At 48.8% G+C, this 19,171-nt stretch overlaps 1 protein-coding gene across 1 annotated transcript in view; it reads right to left on the reverse strand.

Annotated features, from left to right (window-relative positions):
* The window catches only part of LOC115116255 (zinc finger homeobox protein 3-like), a 114,576-nt gene that overhangs the window by 74,652 nt on the left and 20,753 nt on the right, over positions 1 to 19,171 (reverse strand). Inside the window, exon 4 of the mRNA XM_065011949.1 lies at positions 804 to 1,035. Within this exon, the coding sequence (XP_064868021.1) occupies positions 804 to 1,035 (232 nt within the window). The remainder of the gene's footprint in view (positions 1 to 803; positions 1,036 to 19,171) is intronic.

A 19,171-nucleotide genomic window follows, 5' to 3' on the forward strand; every position in this document is an offset into this window, starting at 1 on the left:
TTTCAACCACTGTCACTTTTTAAAATCAGTTTATCAGTATGTTTTTTAATGTTTTTTACCCCTTTTTCACCCCAATTTCGTGGTATCCAATTGTTAGTCGTTACTGTCTTGTCTCATCACTACAACTCCCGTACGGGCTGGGGGGGACGAAGGTCGAGAGCCATGCGTCCTCCAAAACACAACCCAACCTAGCCGCACTGCTTCTTAACACAGCGCAGCATCCAACCCGAAAACCAGCCGCACCAATGTGTCGGAGGAAACACCGTACGCCTAGCGACCTGGTCAGCGTGCACTGCGCCCGTCCCGCCACAGGAGTCGCTAGTGCGCGATGAGACAAGGATATTCCTCCCGGCCAAACCCTCCCCTAACCCAGACGACGATGGGACAATTGTGCGCCGCACCATGGGTCTCCCGGTCGCGGCCAACTGCGACAGAACCTGGACTCAAACCAGGATCTCTAGTGGCACAGCTAGCACTGTGATGCAGTGCCTTAGGCCTCCCGGGTGGCGCAGTGGTCTATCAGAATGTTTTTGATTACATTTCCCTTGCAGGGAAAAATAACAACAGCAACAGCAGCACAGTCACTGTCTAAAGGTGGCTGGTTCCATGAAAGTAGTCAAATTATCTTTGATATTTAACATAAGCACTGCTGCTCATATCTATACCGCAGAGGACATAAAATAAAGCCCTCTTTAGTCCCTGTGTGAAGTATTATGAAGCAGCTACAGGTACAGCCAGTAGCTGGTGAGTGTGTCTGTATCCCCTTGTAAAATATAGTGGAGAGTAAATCCTCTGTGTCTTACCTGTATCAGCAGACGGACACTTGCGGATGGTGAAGATGGCGCTGAGCTCCTCGTCATCCTCAGGCAGGCCCTTCTGCAGGCGCTGGAGCTTCCTCAGGCTCTCGCTGCGCTGGTGCTTCATGGAGCGCACATGCTGGACCAGGTTGAGCTTGGCCTTGGTGGAGTAGTTACACAGCACACAGTGGTAGTAGCAGGCATCTCCCTCCACCGCGTTCTCCTGATGCTGCAGGTGCTGTGGAAGGAGAGCGAGAGAGAGAGAGGGAGAGAAAGAGAGAGAGAGAGAGAGGGGAGAGAGAAGAGAGAGAGAGAGAGAGAGGGAGAGGGAGAGGGAGAGGGAGGGAGAGAGAGAGAGGGAGAGGGAGAGAAAGGGCTTTTAACTGACGGCAGACAACTAGCCAGGCACCACTGACTCACTTTCACTCACACAGTTCGCAAATGAACAAATCAATTACCAATCACGGCCCTGTTGTTTACCACCCAGCCCTCTTACACACTGTTCTGTTTGGACTGAGCCCTGTATCTCTCTCTCTGTGTCTGGCTGTATCTGTCTGTGGACTAACAGGACAGGAGAAGAGAGGGGTGGGAGCCGGGCTGGTCTCAGGGGCCCAGGCGCGGGCGAGAGGCACACATCACACACCCCTCAGAGGACCACAGGACCACAGCCCTGGCAGACGAAAGGGAGCATTGATCCCTTTCACTCAAGAGAAGCCTCCCGTCTCTGAGAAGGAAACTCCAAACATCTGCCTGTTTCATGCATGGGATGCTAAATATTGATCAGGGCCAGTCAAATCCTCCCTATCACAGCAAGCACCAGGGAGAGAGAGGGAACGCGGAGAGAGGGGGGGGGGCACATTCTGAAACGAGCTAGAACATTCCTCAACAGGGTAGTGACCTTCAGGGGACAGAGACTCAACAGTATTGACCTATCAACCCCATCATTTCCTCTAAGTGCCCCACACTGACACTCCACCTCCACCGTACCCCACACCCAACACACACCCTATAATGACACAAAACATGCCCCACACCCCACAGTGACACCATCTCTCCCAACACCACACCCCACTACACCACGGACCCACACACTAATTACCCCCTACAATGCCAACACAATATGACCCTGACGAGGGGATCGGTAGAAGTATTGATAATTATCCTATAAAACAGGGTCCTGATCATTTCATGTTTACAATGGAAAGGCCAGACTCAGTATGGCCACTGTTCTCACTGCTTCTCATGTCATGTTCTGTTCATACGGCCCACTCTGGAGTCTAGCTGTGGATTTCTGGGGCTGCAATCAATGTCAATCATCACAAGATGTTTTTTTTCTATTCTAATCTTCATGGCCTAGTCTCTTGTGAGATTCAGTGGCTGAGTGGGTGAAAGGACTGAAAACAACAACCACTTCACTGCCAGATGGGGACTAGATCAGATAATGAATCCAAATAAACATCATTAATGCTCCATTAAAAACTGCCAGGAAAAGAAATACATGTAAAAATTGTAACAATGACATGGGGTTTTCCATGCATGGCTTTGACAGCCTTTGAGAATTGCGTGTATAGGCAATGAATATAAGGCAATTGGAGCTTAGAGGAGGAGATACTATTAGAGGCATTTGATAGGTAATTATTAATCCTAACCAAGACAATTGCTACTGCAATTTGTCATATCATGTGAAAACTGAAAATGCTATAAAAAATGACTTTAATTCACAACACAAGCACAAGCAGATTATAAGAAAGATTGCTACGTTTTCCGTATCGTTTTATTTGAAACAGGTTTTCATTTTGAATGTGTGGCTTCATGCTGAGAGAGGAAAACATGGCTGTTATCCTGTATACATCCTGTATCTGCCTCCCACCACGACTCTCTTAATCTCCCGTACAGGCCACCACCACACTCAGACAAAGGTTGGGAAAAACTAATTGATTAATTAAGAGGAGCCTGAACCGGCTTGCCCTGCATTGAGGCAACATGTTTAGATGGCTGGGAAATGCAAAAGCAATGGAAACATTACATTTTTAACCACATTACATCTGAATCAGGTGTTGACAGCCTGGGCTGAGAAAAAAATCATAACAATATTATGTTCCCAGAAATGCTCCCATATTTTCTTCTAATGTTTAATTTTCTGGTAATATTGTAATATCGCTATGGGCTTTTCTGGGCAATTGTATTCCATTCTCCCTGGTTTTATATATCTCACTTCTACACCTAAACGTACATTAGGACACTGCTTCCAGGAAAAGGAAGGGAGTTTTTATTTTTTGCAAGCCCCACAGCTCAGTGTAATAGAGATATTAGGTGATTCTAAAAGGGTCTGTCTCTCTCTCTGTGCTCTCCCTCCTCGCCTCGTTTGAAGCCCTCCATGATGTCATTGAATAGGTGCTGCTGGATATTCTGCTGGTGCGAGCTGTATCCCCCTTTCTCCTCCTCTTCGCCCCCTTTCTCTTCCGTCCACACATATTGCATCAGAGCTCAGGTACAGAGAAATCTGACAGACAGATTTACTCGTAGATAACACCAAATCCATTGTGTGATTGCTGAGCTGAGAAATGGCACACGGTTTTTAGGCATAGCAGATGTCGAACAAACAAAATGGAGCGAGAGGGACTGCATTATGACTCAAGGCTGCAAAAATCTACAAGGAGACAGTGAGTTCACACAAAAAAAAACAGACGACACCTGACCTAAACTTCAAAGTTAGTTTTAGGAGGTAGAAAAAAAATCCTGGGAGTTTTACAGCTTCCCATAAAAAGGACAGGATTTATGCAGGAGTGAACCTGAGACTGCCTGGCCTAGAACAGGCCGTATATCACCTCAAACTGACTGGGCTGTAGGCAGGGCCCGACTCAGACCAAACCAGACCTCATCCCCTCTGTATCACCACCTCTTACAGACCACAGACACCTGTAAGTGTGTTAACAACCACACGTACTCAGCACCGGGCCATACCAAACAGAGAGTGGAGGTGGTGGAGGACTGTTGTTAGAGATATGGGGCCTGTCAGTACAGGGCCAACACAGCAGTGCACCCCCCTCCCCGGACCGTTCCATTTGACCAGTTGTAGGTTGGGAGCTCTATATGAGAAACGGGATTAAACACTACCCATGGGGACAGGGGTTCTCTGATACACCCCATGCATGCGCACGCTCACAAACACACAGGATTCCATCAGCATTATAGATGTGAGAGAGTCTAGTGATGCTATCTAGGAGCACACACACACGTACACACAAACATTGGATGTGAAACACAGTAATGCATTAGACTGGGCCTGTGTCTGTTTCCTATGATCCTGCAATGAAGCCCCTAGCTGATAAATCACCTCCAACTGGAGTGCAGGAATTCAGCGGTTTAATTAAAAAGTCATGTTGGGAGAGAGAGCTGGGAGGAGCTGGCCTGGCCGCTCCAAAGGAGAGGAGGCTGCCTGGGCTGCCCTGCACCGGGGCCCCTGAGCACCAAGCACCCCACTGAGGCCCTGAGAGGAGCTGAGCTACAGAGTTGGGTGGAGGCTAGAGGCTGGAGAATGGCTGTCGGCCCCTCCTCAACAGGCCGCATGGCTTCAACTTCTCTTCAGTTCCATTTAATTGGCTGTGAATTTACGACAGCCGTACAGGAGACAGGAGTTTTAGCCGAGCATGGATAAGAGAATGGGAGCATGGAGTGCTGGAGAAGGATGGGGCGAGGGAGGCAGAATGTGTGTGCTGTTCTGTAGCCAGGCCTCTGTACTCTACCTCCTCTCTTTGTGGAGGTTGAAGCAGGGCTCTGTGCTCATACATGTGGAGAGGGACTGGGGCGGTGTGGGCGCCAACACATCATCTCCCTGGCAACTTAACACTGCACCCTGGCCTCTCAGTGGGCAATATAAGGACAGATCAGTTACAACACCCACCCAGAGTGCTGCATACACCTGCATTTCCATCCACTTCAATGGGATGTAAAAATACACCTTTAACCAAAACAGTAGCTGGGAGAGGAGAAGAGAGGAGAGCCAACGTGACATGGACATAGGTATTACTGGAAGGGTGGAAGGCAGCTAGAGTGCCAACACAAGCCGGTAATTCCACAGAATGGCCCCCAATGGAGCAGTATAATACATGCACACACATAAACACACACGTGCAAACTAAGGTGCGCGCACACACACACACACACACACACACACACACACACTCACACACACACACACACATAGAGGGACGGGCACGCACACACTCTCCATTATGATCATACCCCAATTTCCACCATTACATTTGGCAGTGCTGTTAATATAAAATTAATGCATTAAAACAGATGACTATCCACGGGCTAAATGGCTATCAATTCAGCGAGAGCTGCCAAATTCCCTGTGTGAACGAGCCAGTGAGTGTCTGGCTGTGTATTGCTTTGTAATTATCCCAGTGATTCTCAGCACTTAAAGGTAAAGCTGGACGCTTTCGGGACGGCACTGAGTGTGTTTGTGTGTGTGTGTGAGCGCTGGTGACAGGAGGTGAACATGGGACAGAGACAGGGAGAGGACACAGAACCTACAGGCCACAGTGTGCTGCCATTTAAACCTGATCCACACTCTTTACCACATCAATGAGGATACCATATCCGGTGATATCATAGCGCCATGGTTTCTCCATTGACCGAGGGGCAAAATGATGAGCTGGTTCCAGGCACAAGGCATGTTGATGAATAATGTCAAGTAGCACCTATGTTATTCACACACACTGATGTCATGGCAGCAATTATATCCAATGAGGTCATTGTATTTCACTGTGAAAAGACACAAAGAAGATGGTCTGAAAAACCCACTCTGAGCCGGGTCTAGAATAAAACACCACTCCTGTTTTATATCTCAGTGTGTGAGTGACTGAGCCCTGGGGTTGTGTGTGTGTGTGTGTGTGTGTGTGTGTGTGTGTGTGTGTGTGTGTGTGTGTGTGAGACTTGGTGGGTTGTATGGTGTACAGGAGGCTGGGGTCTTGTAAAGATGGGCTCTGGGATTCCCCTGGAAGGAAGGTAGGCTGTTTAGCAGAGAGAAGATAGGGAGAACGGCTGGAGTCTGAGTGCTTGCAGCTTTGCCTGTGATTCCCACTCCGCCGGCAGCAGCAGGAACAGCAGCCACGACCACAGAAGCCGCTGCGGGTGCCAAGTTCAGCGGCTGGTTCGAATTAGCCACTGCGAGCGGCGACATGCCCAGACGTTGTGCTGTGGCTGGGGGGACTGCATGTATCCGCCCCAAACTGCATACCTACTGCTTCCTGTCCACCTCCCCTTCCCCTCTCTCTCCCTAATCCCTATCTGCCCAACCCTGGGCTCTCCCCCTTTATCTAAAAGCACAACAGACAATTAGTGACTCTCCCTACAGCCAGTGGGGCGATGATCAACTGCTACAAATGAATAAACAATAGGCTGCATATTTGTTTAAGAGAGAGAGGAGGTCTCTTTGTCATCGGGGAGGGTAGTGAGGTAAAGATGGATGACAGTAGCTCTCTACAGGCTGGGCAATAGGTAAACACAGGCCGCTGGGAGCACAGTGCCTTAATAGAATACTGCTGCTGGCTGGGCCTCGGCCTCAGGCAGCCACTCAGCCTAACTTTAACATTAAATAAAGCAATAATTGTTGAATTATTTTTAATAAGCATGACACCGGGAAGTAAACAATGGGAACATAATTGCAGAGGGAAGGCAATCAATGCAGCCAGTCATTTGGCCCATGTTGATTGTGTATGCTGCGGTAGCATGTCTCTTTGTGTGGCTGGGGAGCGAGGAGGCCGGGTGGGGTGTAGTGACAAGCAGCCGAATAATACATTCTCACATACACAGGGCGAAAACAAGAGTTGGGTAATCCCTTCTTCAATATTGACCCTGGGCTCGAAACAATGGCTCTCAATCAGCTAATCAATGTGTTCATATAATTCATGAGTGAGTCACTCTGCTCTAAGAGAGGAGGAGGAAGCTGAGCGGGGAGAGATCAATGCCCAGCACGGTGATAACGAGCCTGGGCCTATGCCCACTGGAGCCCCACGCCGGCATCCCGGGTCCCTCTCATTAACAATATTTGGATAAGCATGGCCATACATACATAATGTGCACTTCTAATATCAGCCAGATAAACACATTTCCCCCCCTCTTAATGAGACGGGCCCCTACTTTTGCGACACACTGCAAATGATTCTGAGACGGGCAGGAAATGATGTCAAGCACCGGAATAATACAGGGAAAAAAGTATGGCAAATTAATAGCGAGCCGTCGCCCTTCTCTCTGAGCAGCTAATTAACAGTTTAGCCTCCTGGTGCTTTTATGAATGCTAGCCTGGGTGAGCCGAGCAGAGAGCAGAGCCGACGCTGCAGTACAATAACTCTGCCTGCAGGAGGCGACAGCTGTGTTGCACCACGGGGGCATGAAGCAAACAGCTGTTCCAACCACTCAATGACATCTGCACCGGCTCCATGCCATCTGGAACATCGGGAGGGCAACTCTGGACCTGCCCTTGTGCTGCTCTTCCCAGCAACCCACTGCCTCCCACTGCCTAGTCAACAAAACAACCCTCCATTTTGGACAGTGGTGATGGTAATTATTAGGACAGGACTGACTGGGGAAGAATGTGTTTTTCTGGTTCTCATTCCAGCTCCAAACAGGAGACAGACTCCATCAAACCCAGGCAGTAGAGACGTTCACATGCATTTCAAAGGCACATGCATTGTCTTGTCTTCTCTTTGAATAAAGACAAGACTTCAGGAGGCATCAAGGGTTTACTAACACATGTCATATCTATCCTAATGAGAAATAAGGGCTTTCAGGATGAGGGAAAACAATAGTCTGGTTGGTGTGTCTGGGATAGTCTGGTAAGTGAGCCAGCTGGTCAGAGCTGAGGCCTACTACAGTAGTCTAGGCTGGGGTGGTGTGTCTGGGATAGTCTGGTAAGTGAGCCAGCTGGTCAGAGCTGAGGCCTAGTACAGTAGTCTAGGCTGGGGTGGTGTGTCTGGGATAGTCTGGTAAGTGAGCCAGCTGGTCAGAGCTGAGGCCTAGTACAGTAGTCTAGGCTGGGGTGGTGTGTCTGGGATAGTCTGGTAAGTGAGCCAGTTGGTCAGAGCTGAGGCCTAGTACAGTAGTCTAGGCTGGGGTGGTGTGTCTGGGATAGTCTGGTAAGTGAGCCAGCTGGTCATAGCTGAGGCCTAGTACAGTAGTCTAGGCTGGGGTGGTGTGTCTGGGATAGTCTGGTAAGTGAGCCAGCTGGTCAGAGCTGAGGCCTAGTACAGTAGTCTAGGCTGGGGTGGTGTGTCTGGGATAGTCTGGTAAGTGAGCCAGCTGGTCAGAGCTGAGGCCTTGTACAGTAGTCTAGGCTGGGGTGGTGTGTCTGGGATAGTCTGGTAAGTGAGCCAGCTGGTCAGAGCTGAGGCCTAGTACAGTAGTCTAGGCTGGGGTGGTGTGTCTGGGATAGTCTGGTAAGTGAGCCAGCTGGTCAGAGCTGAGGCCTAGTACAGTAGTCTAGGCTAGGGTGGTGTGTCTGGGATAGTCTGGTAAGTGAGCCAGCTGGTCAGAGCTGAGGCCTAGTACAGTAGTCTAGGCTGGGGTGGTGTGTCTGGGATAGTCTGGTAAGTGAGCCAGCTGGTCAGAGCTGAGGCCTAGTACAGTAGTCTAGGCTGGGGTGGTGTGTCTGGGATAGTCTGGTAAGTGAGCCAGCTGGTCAGAGCTGAGGCCTTGTACAGTAGTCTAGGCTGGGGTGGTGTGTCTGGGATAGTCTGGTAAGTGAGCCAGCTGGTCAGAGCTGAGGCCTAGTACAGTAGTCTAGGCTGGGGTGGTGTGTCTGGGATAGTCTGGTAAGTGAGCCAGCTGGTCAGAGCTGAGGCCTTGTACAGTAGTCTAGGCTGGGGTGGTGTGTCTGGGATAGTCCGGTAAGTGAGCCAGCTGGTCAGAGCTGAGGCCTAGTACAGTAGTCTAGGCTGGGGTGGTGTGTCTGGGATAGTCTGGTAAGTGAGCCAGCTGGTCAGGCTGGGGTGGTGTGTCTGGGAGCTGAGGCCTAGTACAGTAGTCTAGGCTGGGGTGGTGTGTCTGGGATAGTCTGGTAAGTGAGCCAGCTGGTCAGAGCTGAGGCCTAGTACAGTAGTCTAGGCTGGGGTGGTGTGTCTGGGATAGTCTGGTAAGTGAGCCAGCTGGTCATAGCTGAGGCCTAGTACAGTAGTCTAGGCTGGGGTGGTGTGTCTGGGATAGTCTGGTAAGTGAGCCAGCTGGTCAGAGCTGAGGCCTAGTACAGTAGTCTAGGCTGGGGTGGTGTGTCTGGGATAGTCTGGTAAGTGAGCCAGCTGGTCAGAGCTGAGGCCTTGTACAGTAGTCTAGGCTGGGGTGGTGTGTCTGGGATAGTCTGGTAAGTGAGCCAGCTGGTCAGAGCTGAGGCCTAGTACAGTAGTCTAGGCTGGGGTGGTGTGTCTGGGATAGTCTGGTAAGTGAGCCAGCTGGTCAGAGCTGAGGCCTTGTACAGTAGTCTAGGCTGGGGTGGTGTGTCTGGGATAGTCTGGTAAGTGAGCCAGCTGGTCAGAGCTGAGGCCTAGTACAGTAGTCTAGGCTGGGGTGGTGTGTCTGGGATAGTCTGGTAAGTGAGCCAGCTGGTCAGAGCTGAGGCCTAGTACAGTAGTCTAGGCTGGGGTGGTGTGTCTGGGATAGTCTGGTAAGTGAGCCAGCTGGTCAGAGCTGAGGCCTTGTACAGTAGTCTAGGCTGGGGTGGTGTGTCTGGGATAGTCTGGTAAGTGAGCCAGCTGGTCAGAGCTGAGGCCTTGTACAGTAGTCTAGGCTGGGGTGGTGTGTCTGGGATAGTCTGGTAAGTGAGCCAGCTGGTCAGAGCTGAGGCCTTGTACAGTAGTCTAGGCTGGGGTGGTGTGGAGTGGTGTTCTGGTATATGCCTGTTCTAGCCAGTGATGAGATATTGTCTCACCAGCCACCTCCTATGAGCCCAATGCAGGTCAGGCCACATGGACGTTTTCAAGGGAGGGAGAGAGAACAAGCAGGTCTGTGGAAAATCCACACCTGCACTTGGCAGCCACAACCCAGAACCCCCCTCCTCCCTTACATTATCTGCCCCCCTTTCCAAACAAACCCTGCTGACAGCACCCTGTAGGATTCTGACAGCAGGATGTACCCAGACCACTCAGCCTCCCAGCTAGCACTTGGCCTGTAGGCAAGGCTTAAAGCCCAGCCATGGTTAGCATGGTAAGCCGGCTACTCTGCACTGGGCTGGGGGACAGGGACGGGTTTAGTTATAGTCTCTGCAATTATATTCTCCTCCCTGCTTGAGGCAAATGTTTATTTTACAAACCTTAGAGGCACTTCCAACACACTGCTAAAAAGCTACACTAAAGAGGCCTAGAGCCACAAATAAAATGAAATCCTTCAAAAATATCTGCGACTTCCATGCAAGTCAGCAGGGACCCTGAGGAATGCATTACAACACATTGTGCTAGGACTAGTGTTCTTGAATGGCAATGCATTGACTAGCTGAATAGGGATGTCTAGGGTTTCTGACGTGTGTGGGTGCTAAATGAGACAGATGACGGACTTACTGTGGCTGTACATGAGAGTACTTGGTTTCATCGTGTGAAATTTGCCTGTTACAAAGGCAGAGGTAGAGGCAGCCCTGGCCTGGCGACCCCACAGGTGACAGAGACCCTGACAACCACAGTACCCCATTTGTCACTTTCCAGCCAAACAATTGCAGCATGGCCTTGTGGACTGGCTAGAGGTGTGGGCCACAGGCTGCTTGTTAGGTGGATGGGGAGCGGGTGGGGGTAGTGGGGGGTACGGTAGCAGAGAAGCCGTAGGGGCTTGGGGGTGAGGGGTACAGACAAACGGCACTTGGGATGATTAATACAGTCAGTGAAAATTTAACTCAGAGCCAGAACATGACCAAAACGCCATTAGTCTATGACAACAAACATCCTAGTTGTCCCCGCTCAGATCCGCTGACAGATGACAGATGCGTCACCAGACCCAGTGCTACACCCCTGGGGTCGAACTGGACCTCTCATCAGCACCACACTGTCTGTCACAGTGTCACCAAGATGGCTGCCCTTCCTTTTCTCTACCAACCTCTCTAGCTACCATGACCCAGATGAAGCCCCTAGATGAGCCAGTGTATCTTGTCAGGGGAGAGGAGGAGAGGGGAAAAGATAGAGGAGGAGAGGAGTCCATAGGGCTGGGCTGTAACTCTGACCCTATACTTTAGCCTCTGGGCTTGGTGGTGTCACTTGTTTCTCTCCTCCTGTTCCACCCAGCCTGGCTGGCTGAGATGAGAGATGCTGACGTAACGGGAGGAGCGATACAGAATACAATCTCCTCCAGGCTTGTATTATCTAGCTTTCACCTCTGGCATTCCCAGTTTGGCTGTGTAAATATTTCATTACCACATAATTGGTTGCTGCTTCGGGCTATGCAATAAGGCAGTGAGAGTGTAATGCTGTGTGTTTTCTCCCATTACTTTCCTGTTCTTCTTTATATAAAATTCACTTTGAAGTAGTTGGAGTGTGGGTTTGAAACCTCTATAGGGGAAGTGTTTCGCTCGCTCCGCCTTGCCCTAGTCTGCCCCTCTTCAGTGCCCTACCCTAGCTACCGCTCTACACTGGCGAGCTAATTAAGACACCAATGATGGGACTGAGCCAAAGTCAATATTTAACCCAGTCTTAAGGGGACATCTTTCATTAGCAGCAGCAAGCTGACAAAAGGAGCAAAAAGGCAGTTGAGTGGTCCCCTTAGTAAAATGCAAATGAATGAATGGGGGCGGAGCAGTTAGATAAGGTGCTAGTGTAAAGAGGAAGGCTTGGACTGTGATGTTATGTATGGAGGTTTAAGTACCCTGTTGGTGGAGTGAAACTACTGTCGAGAGTTCTTCCACCAGCTCCGTACACCCACCAACTGGTCCATGCCAACATCTACTATGAAGCCGATAGAACTTCAACCCTGCACCTATTCTACACATCACAGTCCAAGACTTACTCTTTAGCACTTTATCTAACTACTTTGAGATAGAACCCAATAATAGCTAAGATAAGCATACAACCCTCAAATAGGGTGCTAATAGTGTTAGAAACACTATATGTTATTACCACCTGTATGCGTCTTCAGGTGGTAATACATACATTCAGAAAATTTCATTATTTTCCTAATCACCTGATACTCATTCAATGTTCATATAATGAGTCCCGTTCTCTTTCAGTAGAGATACTATCTGATGAAAAAAGCATGCCTTTCTCCCCCCCAACTAGACATGAATTTGAAATGAGTTCTTCCTAAGACCCCCAGCAGTCTCTAACCCATGCCCAACGGGAGTGTGTGCACTTGTGGTGAAAAGTGGTGCTCTGTGAAGGTCTAACCCCTCTATCCCATAATATCATCGAATACACCAGGGCCCTGCTAACACAAAAAGCCATTCTGGCTTTATAGGGTCATTCTGCCCAGCCTGCTTATTAGACATAGAAAAAAAAACAGAACCTCACTTTCCATAAAAAGACAAACAAAGTGCTCATTGATCAGTGTGATCAATGGAGGATCAATAACCTAAACCCTCATCATTCCCAGCGCAGCATAATTACAGCTGAGATATGGTGGTCATCACAAAAACCCAGCACAGCCCGGTCTAATTGGAGGCAGCCTACTGCTTTAGTCACGCTGGCAGAAGCTTTTCCAGAACAGTGCTGAAAGACCTCTGCCGGCCTGGCTGGGCATCGGAGCTTCCCAAAATAACCACTGCGAGCTCACGCCATTAGCCCCAGTGTCATCACGGAGGTCGTTGGAGATAGCTGCCCATTAAATGTTCGGGATATTTAACACAGGGCACAGCAACCTCCTGCTCCCCATCACACAGGAAAGCTTTGTATCCCTTTTAATGTAAATTCCTCACGTAGGTTGTAAGATCGCATTAAACCACTTTTTATAGGACAACTTGTGACCTCCCTTGTTGTTGACCTCCCATGTTTTCCACTCCAGTGACTGTGGCGAGGAGAGACACTAGAGGACCAGGCACAGCTAGGCGGTGAGCACAACATACCGCTCAGGCATCGGGCAGGCTGGCATCACAGTCCCGCTGCCCTGTCCACCTATACACCCTGCTTACTGGTGCACAAAGACACAAACTATACCTCAAAGGCCACCACTTTCTCCCCTTCCTGTTTATTGATTAGGTAAACCTCTTGTTCAGTTATTGTGCAGTAAATCAAGCATGGTGAGCACTAATCTCAACCCCGGGAGGAAAGTGTTAAAGATAAAACCTGCTGAAAAGCGCATAATTAAGGGGCCATGTTCAGCCATGAGTGAGGACATACTCCTCCTCCCTCTCAGCTTTCTGCCCTGTTCCTGCTTTACTCCGTTCCTCTCTGCTGTGCTGTTGCCTCTGCCTGCCTGTCTTCCTGCCTCTCTGCCTGACTGACTGCATGACTGTGCAACCAGAGGCTGGAGGGAGTGGGCCTGACAGAGGAGCCACGGGAAGTAGATACAGTTTCTAACCACCTCTCCCTATTCCTTTCTCTGTCTCTCCCTCCCACTATTCTCCACCAAAGCGCCGGGGGCGCCATACTTGTAAAGTAACCACAGCCCTTTGAGTGCCTCTTGTATTTACAAACAGAGGTATGTCGGAATCAAAGGAATTACATGACATAACACAAACAGTCGGCGGATTGAGAATTTATAGCATGGATATGGCGTGGGTGGGGCTGCACCCAGGAATTCTGCCTAGAGGAGAGAGCAGGGCAAGAGTCCACTGCAACAGCACTCTGCCCTTTTCCCAGACAGACAGGCAGGCAGACAGTCTGCTCCAGGTGGAGAGCAATCACTTTCCCATCTACTTCCTGGTCCTGTTGTTTCTCCTCCCTTTCTCTCTCTCTCCCGCCTCTCACTGGCTCTTTTAATGAAATCGTATCTATTGGTCTATGCCTCCATGAGGTCTCTACAGTATGTTTCTGCCGTAGTTAAATCTGACATTTTTCTTCTTCTGGTTAGATCTAAAATCCCCTTTTATTCTCCCTTGCCCTCTCCCTTTCCCTCTCTCTTTCCCCTTCCCCTCTTCCCCCAGAACTTCCCCTCTGTTGCTGTGCTGCCCAATCTCACCTCAGTTTTTATTTCTCCCTCATCAGCAGGGGACTAAAAATAAATGATAAATGGAACATGATATGTTAAAGTCTTATCTCTTATCTGTTCTTATAAAGGAATAATGGGCTAGTTAATCCTGCAGATCTCAGATTGATTAATCAGCACATGCAGACAATCAAATAAATGATTAATATTCGCCAGAACTGCGGTCAGACAGTTACCCTGAAACCATCAGTAATAATTCAGTAACCCTTCCCAGACCACGGGCTGGCTCGTCTGACTCACTTTGACTCACTCTGCCTCACTCAGCCTCACTCAGCTTCAGCCCTGTGATGTTCCAGCAGAGCTTTGAACTCAACTCTCACCATGCTGGAGTCAGACACACTGGGGAGAAGCTGCCTGCTATCCATTCTCTCTCTCTCTCACGCACGCACGCACGCGCATACTGTTCACACACCCCTATGCAGAACAGAGAACACTGGCCTACCTGGGCAGACTCTGCAATAACCTCAATCTTCTGCATAAATACATGGCGTAACTATAATATAATATTCACTCACAGGCTCTGTCTTCCATGTCCACACCAGCGCTGCTGTGGTTTTCCTATCAAACATGTCCTCACTTGGAGGTTTCCACTAAAAGAACTGGTTCCTCCAGTTTCAACTGTTGGTAGTAAACAGTTATACAACCAAACACAAACATACAGTATAAAACCCTCTCACATCATAGCTGCTATAATACACAGACAAAGCCCAGTGGGTAAAGAACATGGGCAGAGCTATTCTGTCTGTGAGTGAGTGTTCACACATGAGAGAGACAGAGAGAGATAGAGGGTGGCAGGTAGCCTAGTGGTTAGAGCGAAAAGTTGCTGGATCGAATCCCTGAGCTGACAAGGTAAAAATCTGTCGTTCTGCCCATGAACAAAGCAGTTAAGCCACTGTTCCCCGGTAGGCCGTCACTGTAAATAAGAATTTGTTGTTAACTGACTTTCCTAGTTAAATCAAAAATAGAGAGGCTGGCTATGTGTTAAGGGATAAGGTGAGGTGTGCAGTGTCACCATGTTTCCTGGGAGCCAGGGGACCAGATGTCCTCAGACAGACAGGCTGTTTAGCATGAAGCCTAGCCCCATCACCACCACTGTCACCCTGCCTGGCTGCCTGGGCACATGTCCTGGTGATGGATCCCCTGTTTATTCAGCTATTTTTAGGACAAAGGGGGGAATCTCCGTTGAGAAACACTTTCTTTCTCTCCCATTACCCACCCTGCTCTCCCTCCCACAGAGGTCAACTAGCAGGCGTCCTCACGGCCCTCCCTGCATCTGCCAGTCTCTGCTGTTATTAATCTGGGAGAGGGCCGGGGTCAGCAGAGAGAGAGCAGTGCCCCTCCTCTCATACCCCCACACACCCTCACTCCCAGGGGGACTGAGTCAGACCAGGGCCAAGGAGGTAAACACTGTCTGTAGGTGTGGAATGTCTGCCCCACTCCACTCTGCTCCCTGGCCAGTGGGTCTAGAGGGTGTTGCTGTGTATCATACTGCGGATCTCAGTCTCTCTCTCTACCTCCGACTAGGCTTGGACCCATAAAGCTGTCCCACGACAGAGCTGACCCTGAACCCCCTCCCCTTTCCCCCCACCCCTCCTCCCTCTTCTGGAGATGGCATGGCCTTTGTGTTGGCTGACCGGCTGGCTGCCTGAACCAGCCTGTGCAGCTGTCTACTCCCCTCTTCCGTAGGACACACTGACTCCTCTTGTTAAACTGCTGTATTACACGGCAACATATCATTTACTGGCTACAGACATTTACAAAATATCAAACGTCCCACTGAACTCAGACAGAGTTTACAGGCTGAGTGCAGGAGAGTGCTAGCAATAGCACATACCTATAGCCTTTTAGCAGTGTGAGCAGCTCGCAGTCTAGCGCTGTGAGACCTAGAGTCATAGCAGGGGCAACACCAAGCTTTAAACTGCACGGGGCCACTCAATAGTCTTGCCAATAAGGCGTGTGATATATGGCTTTGTCTTTAATAGGTATAAGCATGGTGTGTTGTAGGGCAGTGTCGTGAAAAGCCCTGGTTTTATATAACCGTTACAGTTCACTTTGATCTTGTCTCTTGCTCCGTTGTTTATAAATCAGCCGCACAAATATTTATGACCAGGACGAGGAAAATGGCTAGTCTGGTTTGTATCTTGCCCTCCCTCCCTCCCTCCCTCCTTCCTTCCCTCCCTCCCTCCCTCCCTCCCTCTCTCTCTCTCTCTCTCTCTCGCTCTCCCTCCCAGGCTGATGTGTCGATGAGGCCACCACAGAGGAAGAGCGAGGGCATAGGCCCCAGGCCACATTCATCATGCCTGATGCCTGCCCTGGATCTGGCTATTGTGTGGCCAGAGGGAAGACCACTCAAATGGGAGCGAGAAAGAGATACGAGGAAATAAATAAGAAAGAACATTAGATATTCGGGCTACTTTGAAATCTTAAGAGGACTGACGTAGGTAAGCAAAAGGTAACAATAACAGTGCAAAACACGAAATGAGTGCATTATGTGAACTCCTATTAAAGATAGTGTGTGCATGCATCTGTCCCTAGTGCAGCTCCAGTTCATTTGTAGCATGGCTCAATACATTTATAAAGCCATGTTCAATATGCATTGCCTTTCCCGTACTTTCAGCTCACCTATCAGTTGGTGCCTGCAGCACACACAATGGGACGGGCCCTGGGTTCCTGGATCCATACACTTTAATTGCTCCCCCCAGCCCTGACCTCTGCTCCCGATCACTCCCTGATACACAGCATCTCTATTAAGCTGGGAAGTAGGTAAATATTCTTCTAATGACCCTTAGTCCTAACGACACCATTGGAAATGGAGGGAAAAAAATCAATCCCCCCCCTTTTTTTTCCCTCTTTTGTCCTTGGCTGACTATTAGTTTTCCCTTTTTATCTGATGTCGGGCTCCAAAAATGTTGAGGGAAACGGATGAGTGGTGGAGTGTCGGCGCTCACTTGGTGGCAGAGTTCCTTTGGGGTGATTTTTAGATAGAGAGAACGCAGGGTTGTGTTTTAAATAGAAAATATCTTAAGCAGCGTGACTGTTCTTCAGACAACATAAACAACAGAGCCAAGGTAAAGAGACAACCTTTGTGTTACGTGGAAGGTAGCAGAAAGACGATCTTTAGATCATTTGAAACACGCTTAGACAGAGAGCAAAAGAGAGGAGAGAGAGGCGGGGAAAGGGGTGTACTTTCCTCTGATGAGTAGCCTAACCTCCACATTTCAGACCAACCTGGCAGTATGAGGGAAGTTTGTTATATGACTGAATGTGTGTTTGTATACAGTAAGTGCTTATACGTGTGAGTCAGTGAGTGTGTGTGTGTGTGTGTGTGGGGGGTGATGGTAGTGGTGGACTGGCTTGTCGATCGATACAGTGATTGGCAGTTAATGGCTTTCCTGTTGTGCCTTCGTAACCCCGGCCTGAAGGCTGTTGCCTCTGATCAGAGATGGCAGATGGCGTTTGATTTTCGTATATAAACCCCTGACTTTGCGGAGATGGCTTCATCATGTTTAATGATTTCAAAGTTGAGTTGAATACGGGGAATACTCTGTTGCTGGGGCTCTTCTTTGAAAGGCACTAAACACCTCTCCAGATGTACGGGCAGGGCGGCTCTCACACCAAACTGTACGATTTACAGGTAGTACTCTACAGTAATCTATCCTTCGAATTTACTGGTATATCCTTCAAATGAACTTCAAAACTCAGACACACCATATTTCCATTGTTATTTACTCTACATGTGTAATATGCTGTGTATATAAGTGGCCTCTGAGGCCATGCAGCCTACAGTATATATCATATCAGCTAATGGTGTTACAGTCCACTCTACCAACACACATAAAATGACCAATCAAAGAATGCCAATGATCAAAAGTGATTCTAGAGGGATGTCACAAATTGTTCCAACCTGTTCTGTGTCAGTGAGTCCACCATGATAGAGCAAACTGAAATGAGGCCAGAAATAGCCGGAAATTGAGGAAAATTGAATGATAAGCCCCATTTGGAGTGAAAGAGACGAGGTGTGTTAAAACCCACTCTTCGGCAGGAAATCACTGTACAGACAGCAGGTCCTGAGAACGATCAGGTTTTTGGAGGGTTGTTTCATGTACTGAGGGATTTGTAATAATTTGTCTCGTCACTCCTAGAATCCCGACTTTATTCAATTTGATATTCTGTTTTGATCCCATAATCTCCAGTCATTTTGACATTTCATATTTTCTAAAGTTCAAAGGTGCCTACTACAGCACTATGAAATGGAAGAACTGAGAAGAAATCCTGTCAGATTTGTCTAAGAATAATAAAAAGGAGCTACATTTATTTTTCACAAAGAAGGAAAAACATCTAATGTAGAGAGAGAGGTTCCTGTTCCCAGCCATTCAGGAACAAAGGCCGTTCCTGCAGGGACCATGGAGGCCAGTAACTGGATCCTGACTTAAAGGAGGGGGATATTAGCTGGCAATATGGAGGGAATCATCTCCAACACAGACCGGTGCTCTCATAACTCATCTGTGAAATGATGCTGGGAAGAGCAGTCTGGAGACACAGGAGGTGCATCAGAGGAACAGTGGAGAGAACAAAAGCAGGGATTGTGTTCATGAAGATCTGGGCCCATTGGGACACGCCACTGCAAGAACTAATATACGCTACTCTCCCGTGCAACATAAACAAATATTTAATAAAGCCTGGTTCACATAACTCATTAAACTAGACTCTCCGTTCAGTTGCTTAAATTAATATATTGATGATTTTGAATAATAATTTGCAAACCAGATTTAGCAATCGACTCTCATGGCACGTAAACGTACTGGCTCCAAGAGACCCAGTTTATACAGTAGCACAGAGTCCTTATGGTTCTAATTACTCCAACAAGACCATTCCAACCGTACAAGCATAAATTAAGGACATTCCTAAGTAGTGACAGAGATAGGCCATTTGAAAGAAGGATCCACGTTTGAATCATTCAGAGGGCCCTAATTTTAGGTCTGGTGTTGATTGAATGTGGTGGCGTTATAAAGTGGGGTTTGTGGGCCTGGCACGGGGACTGGCGAGGAAGGAGATGAGGAATAGTCCTCAGTGATTTGGAAGCGGTCCTGGGATCTGGGAGGGAGCTGAGAGGAGAGGAGCTGAGAGGCTGTGGTGAAGACTTCCTCTGCTGTCTGTATATCTGATCTGTGCTCACAGGGAACAGAGAGAGAGAGGCCCTCCAACAGGACAGCACAGCTCCGTAAATCACCCAGAGATTGAAAAGTGCTTTATAAAAC

This window comes from Oncorhynchus nerka, linkage group LG27 (genome assembly GCF_034236695.1).
Source record: "Oncorhynchus nerka isolate Pitt River linkage group LG27, Oner_Uvic_2.0, whole genome shotgun sequence".
Lineage (NCBI taxonomy): Eukaryota > Metazoa > Chordata > Actinopteri > Salmoniformes > Salmonidae > Oncorhynchus > Oncorhynchus nerka.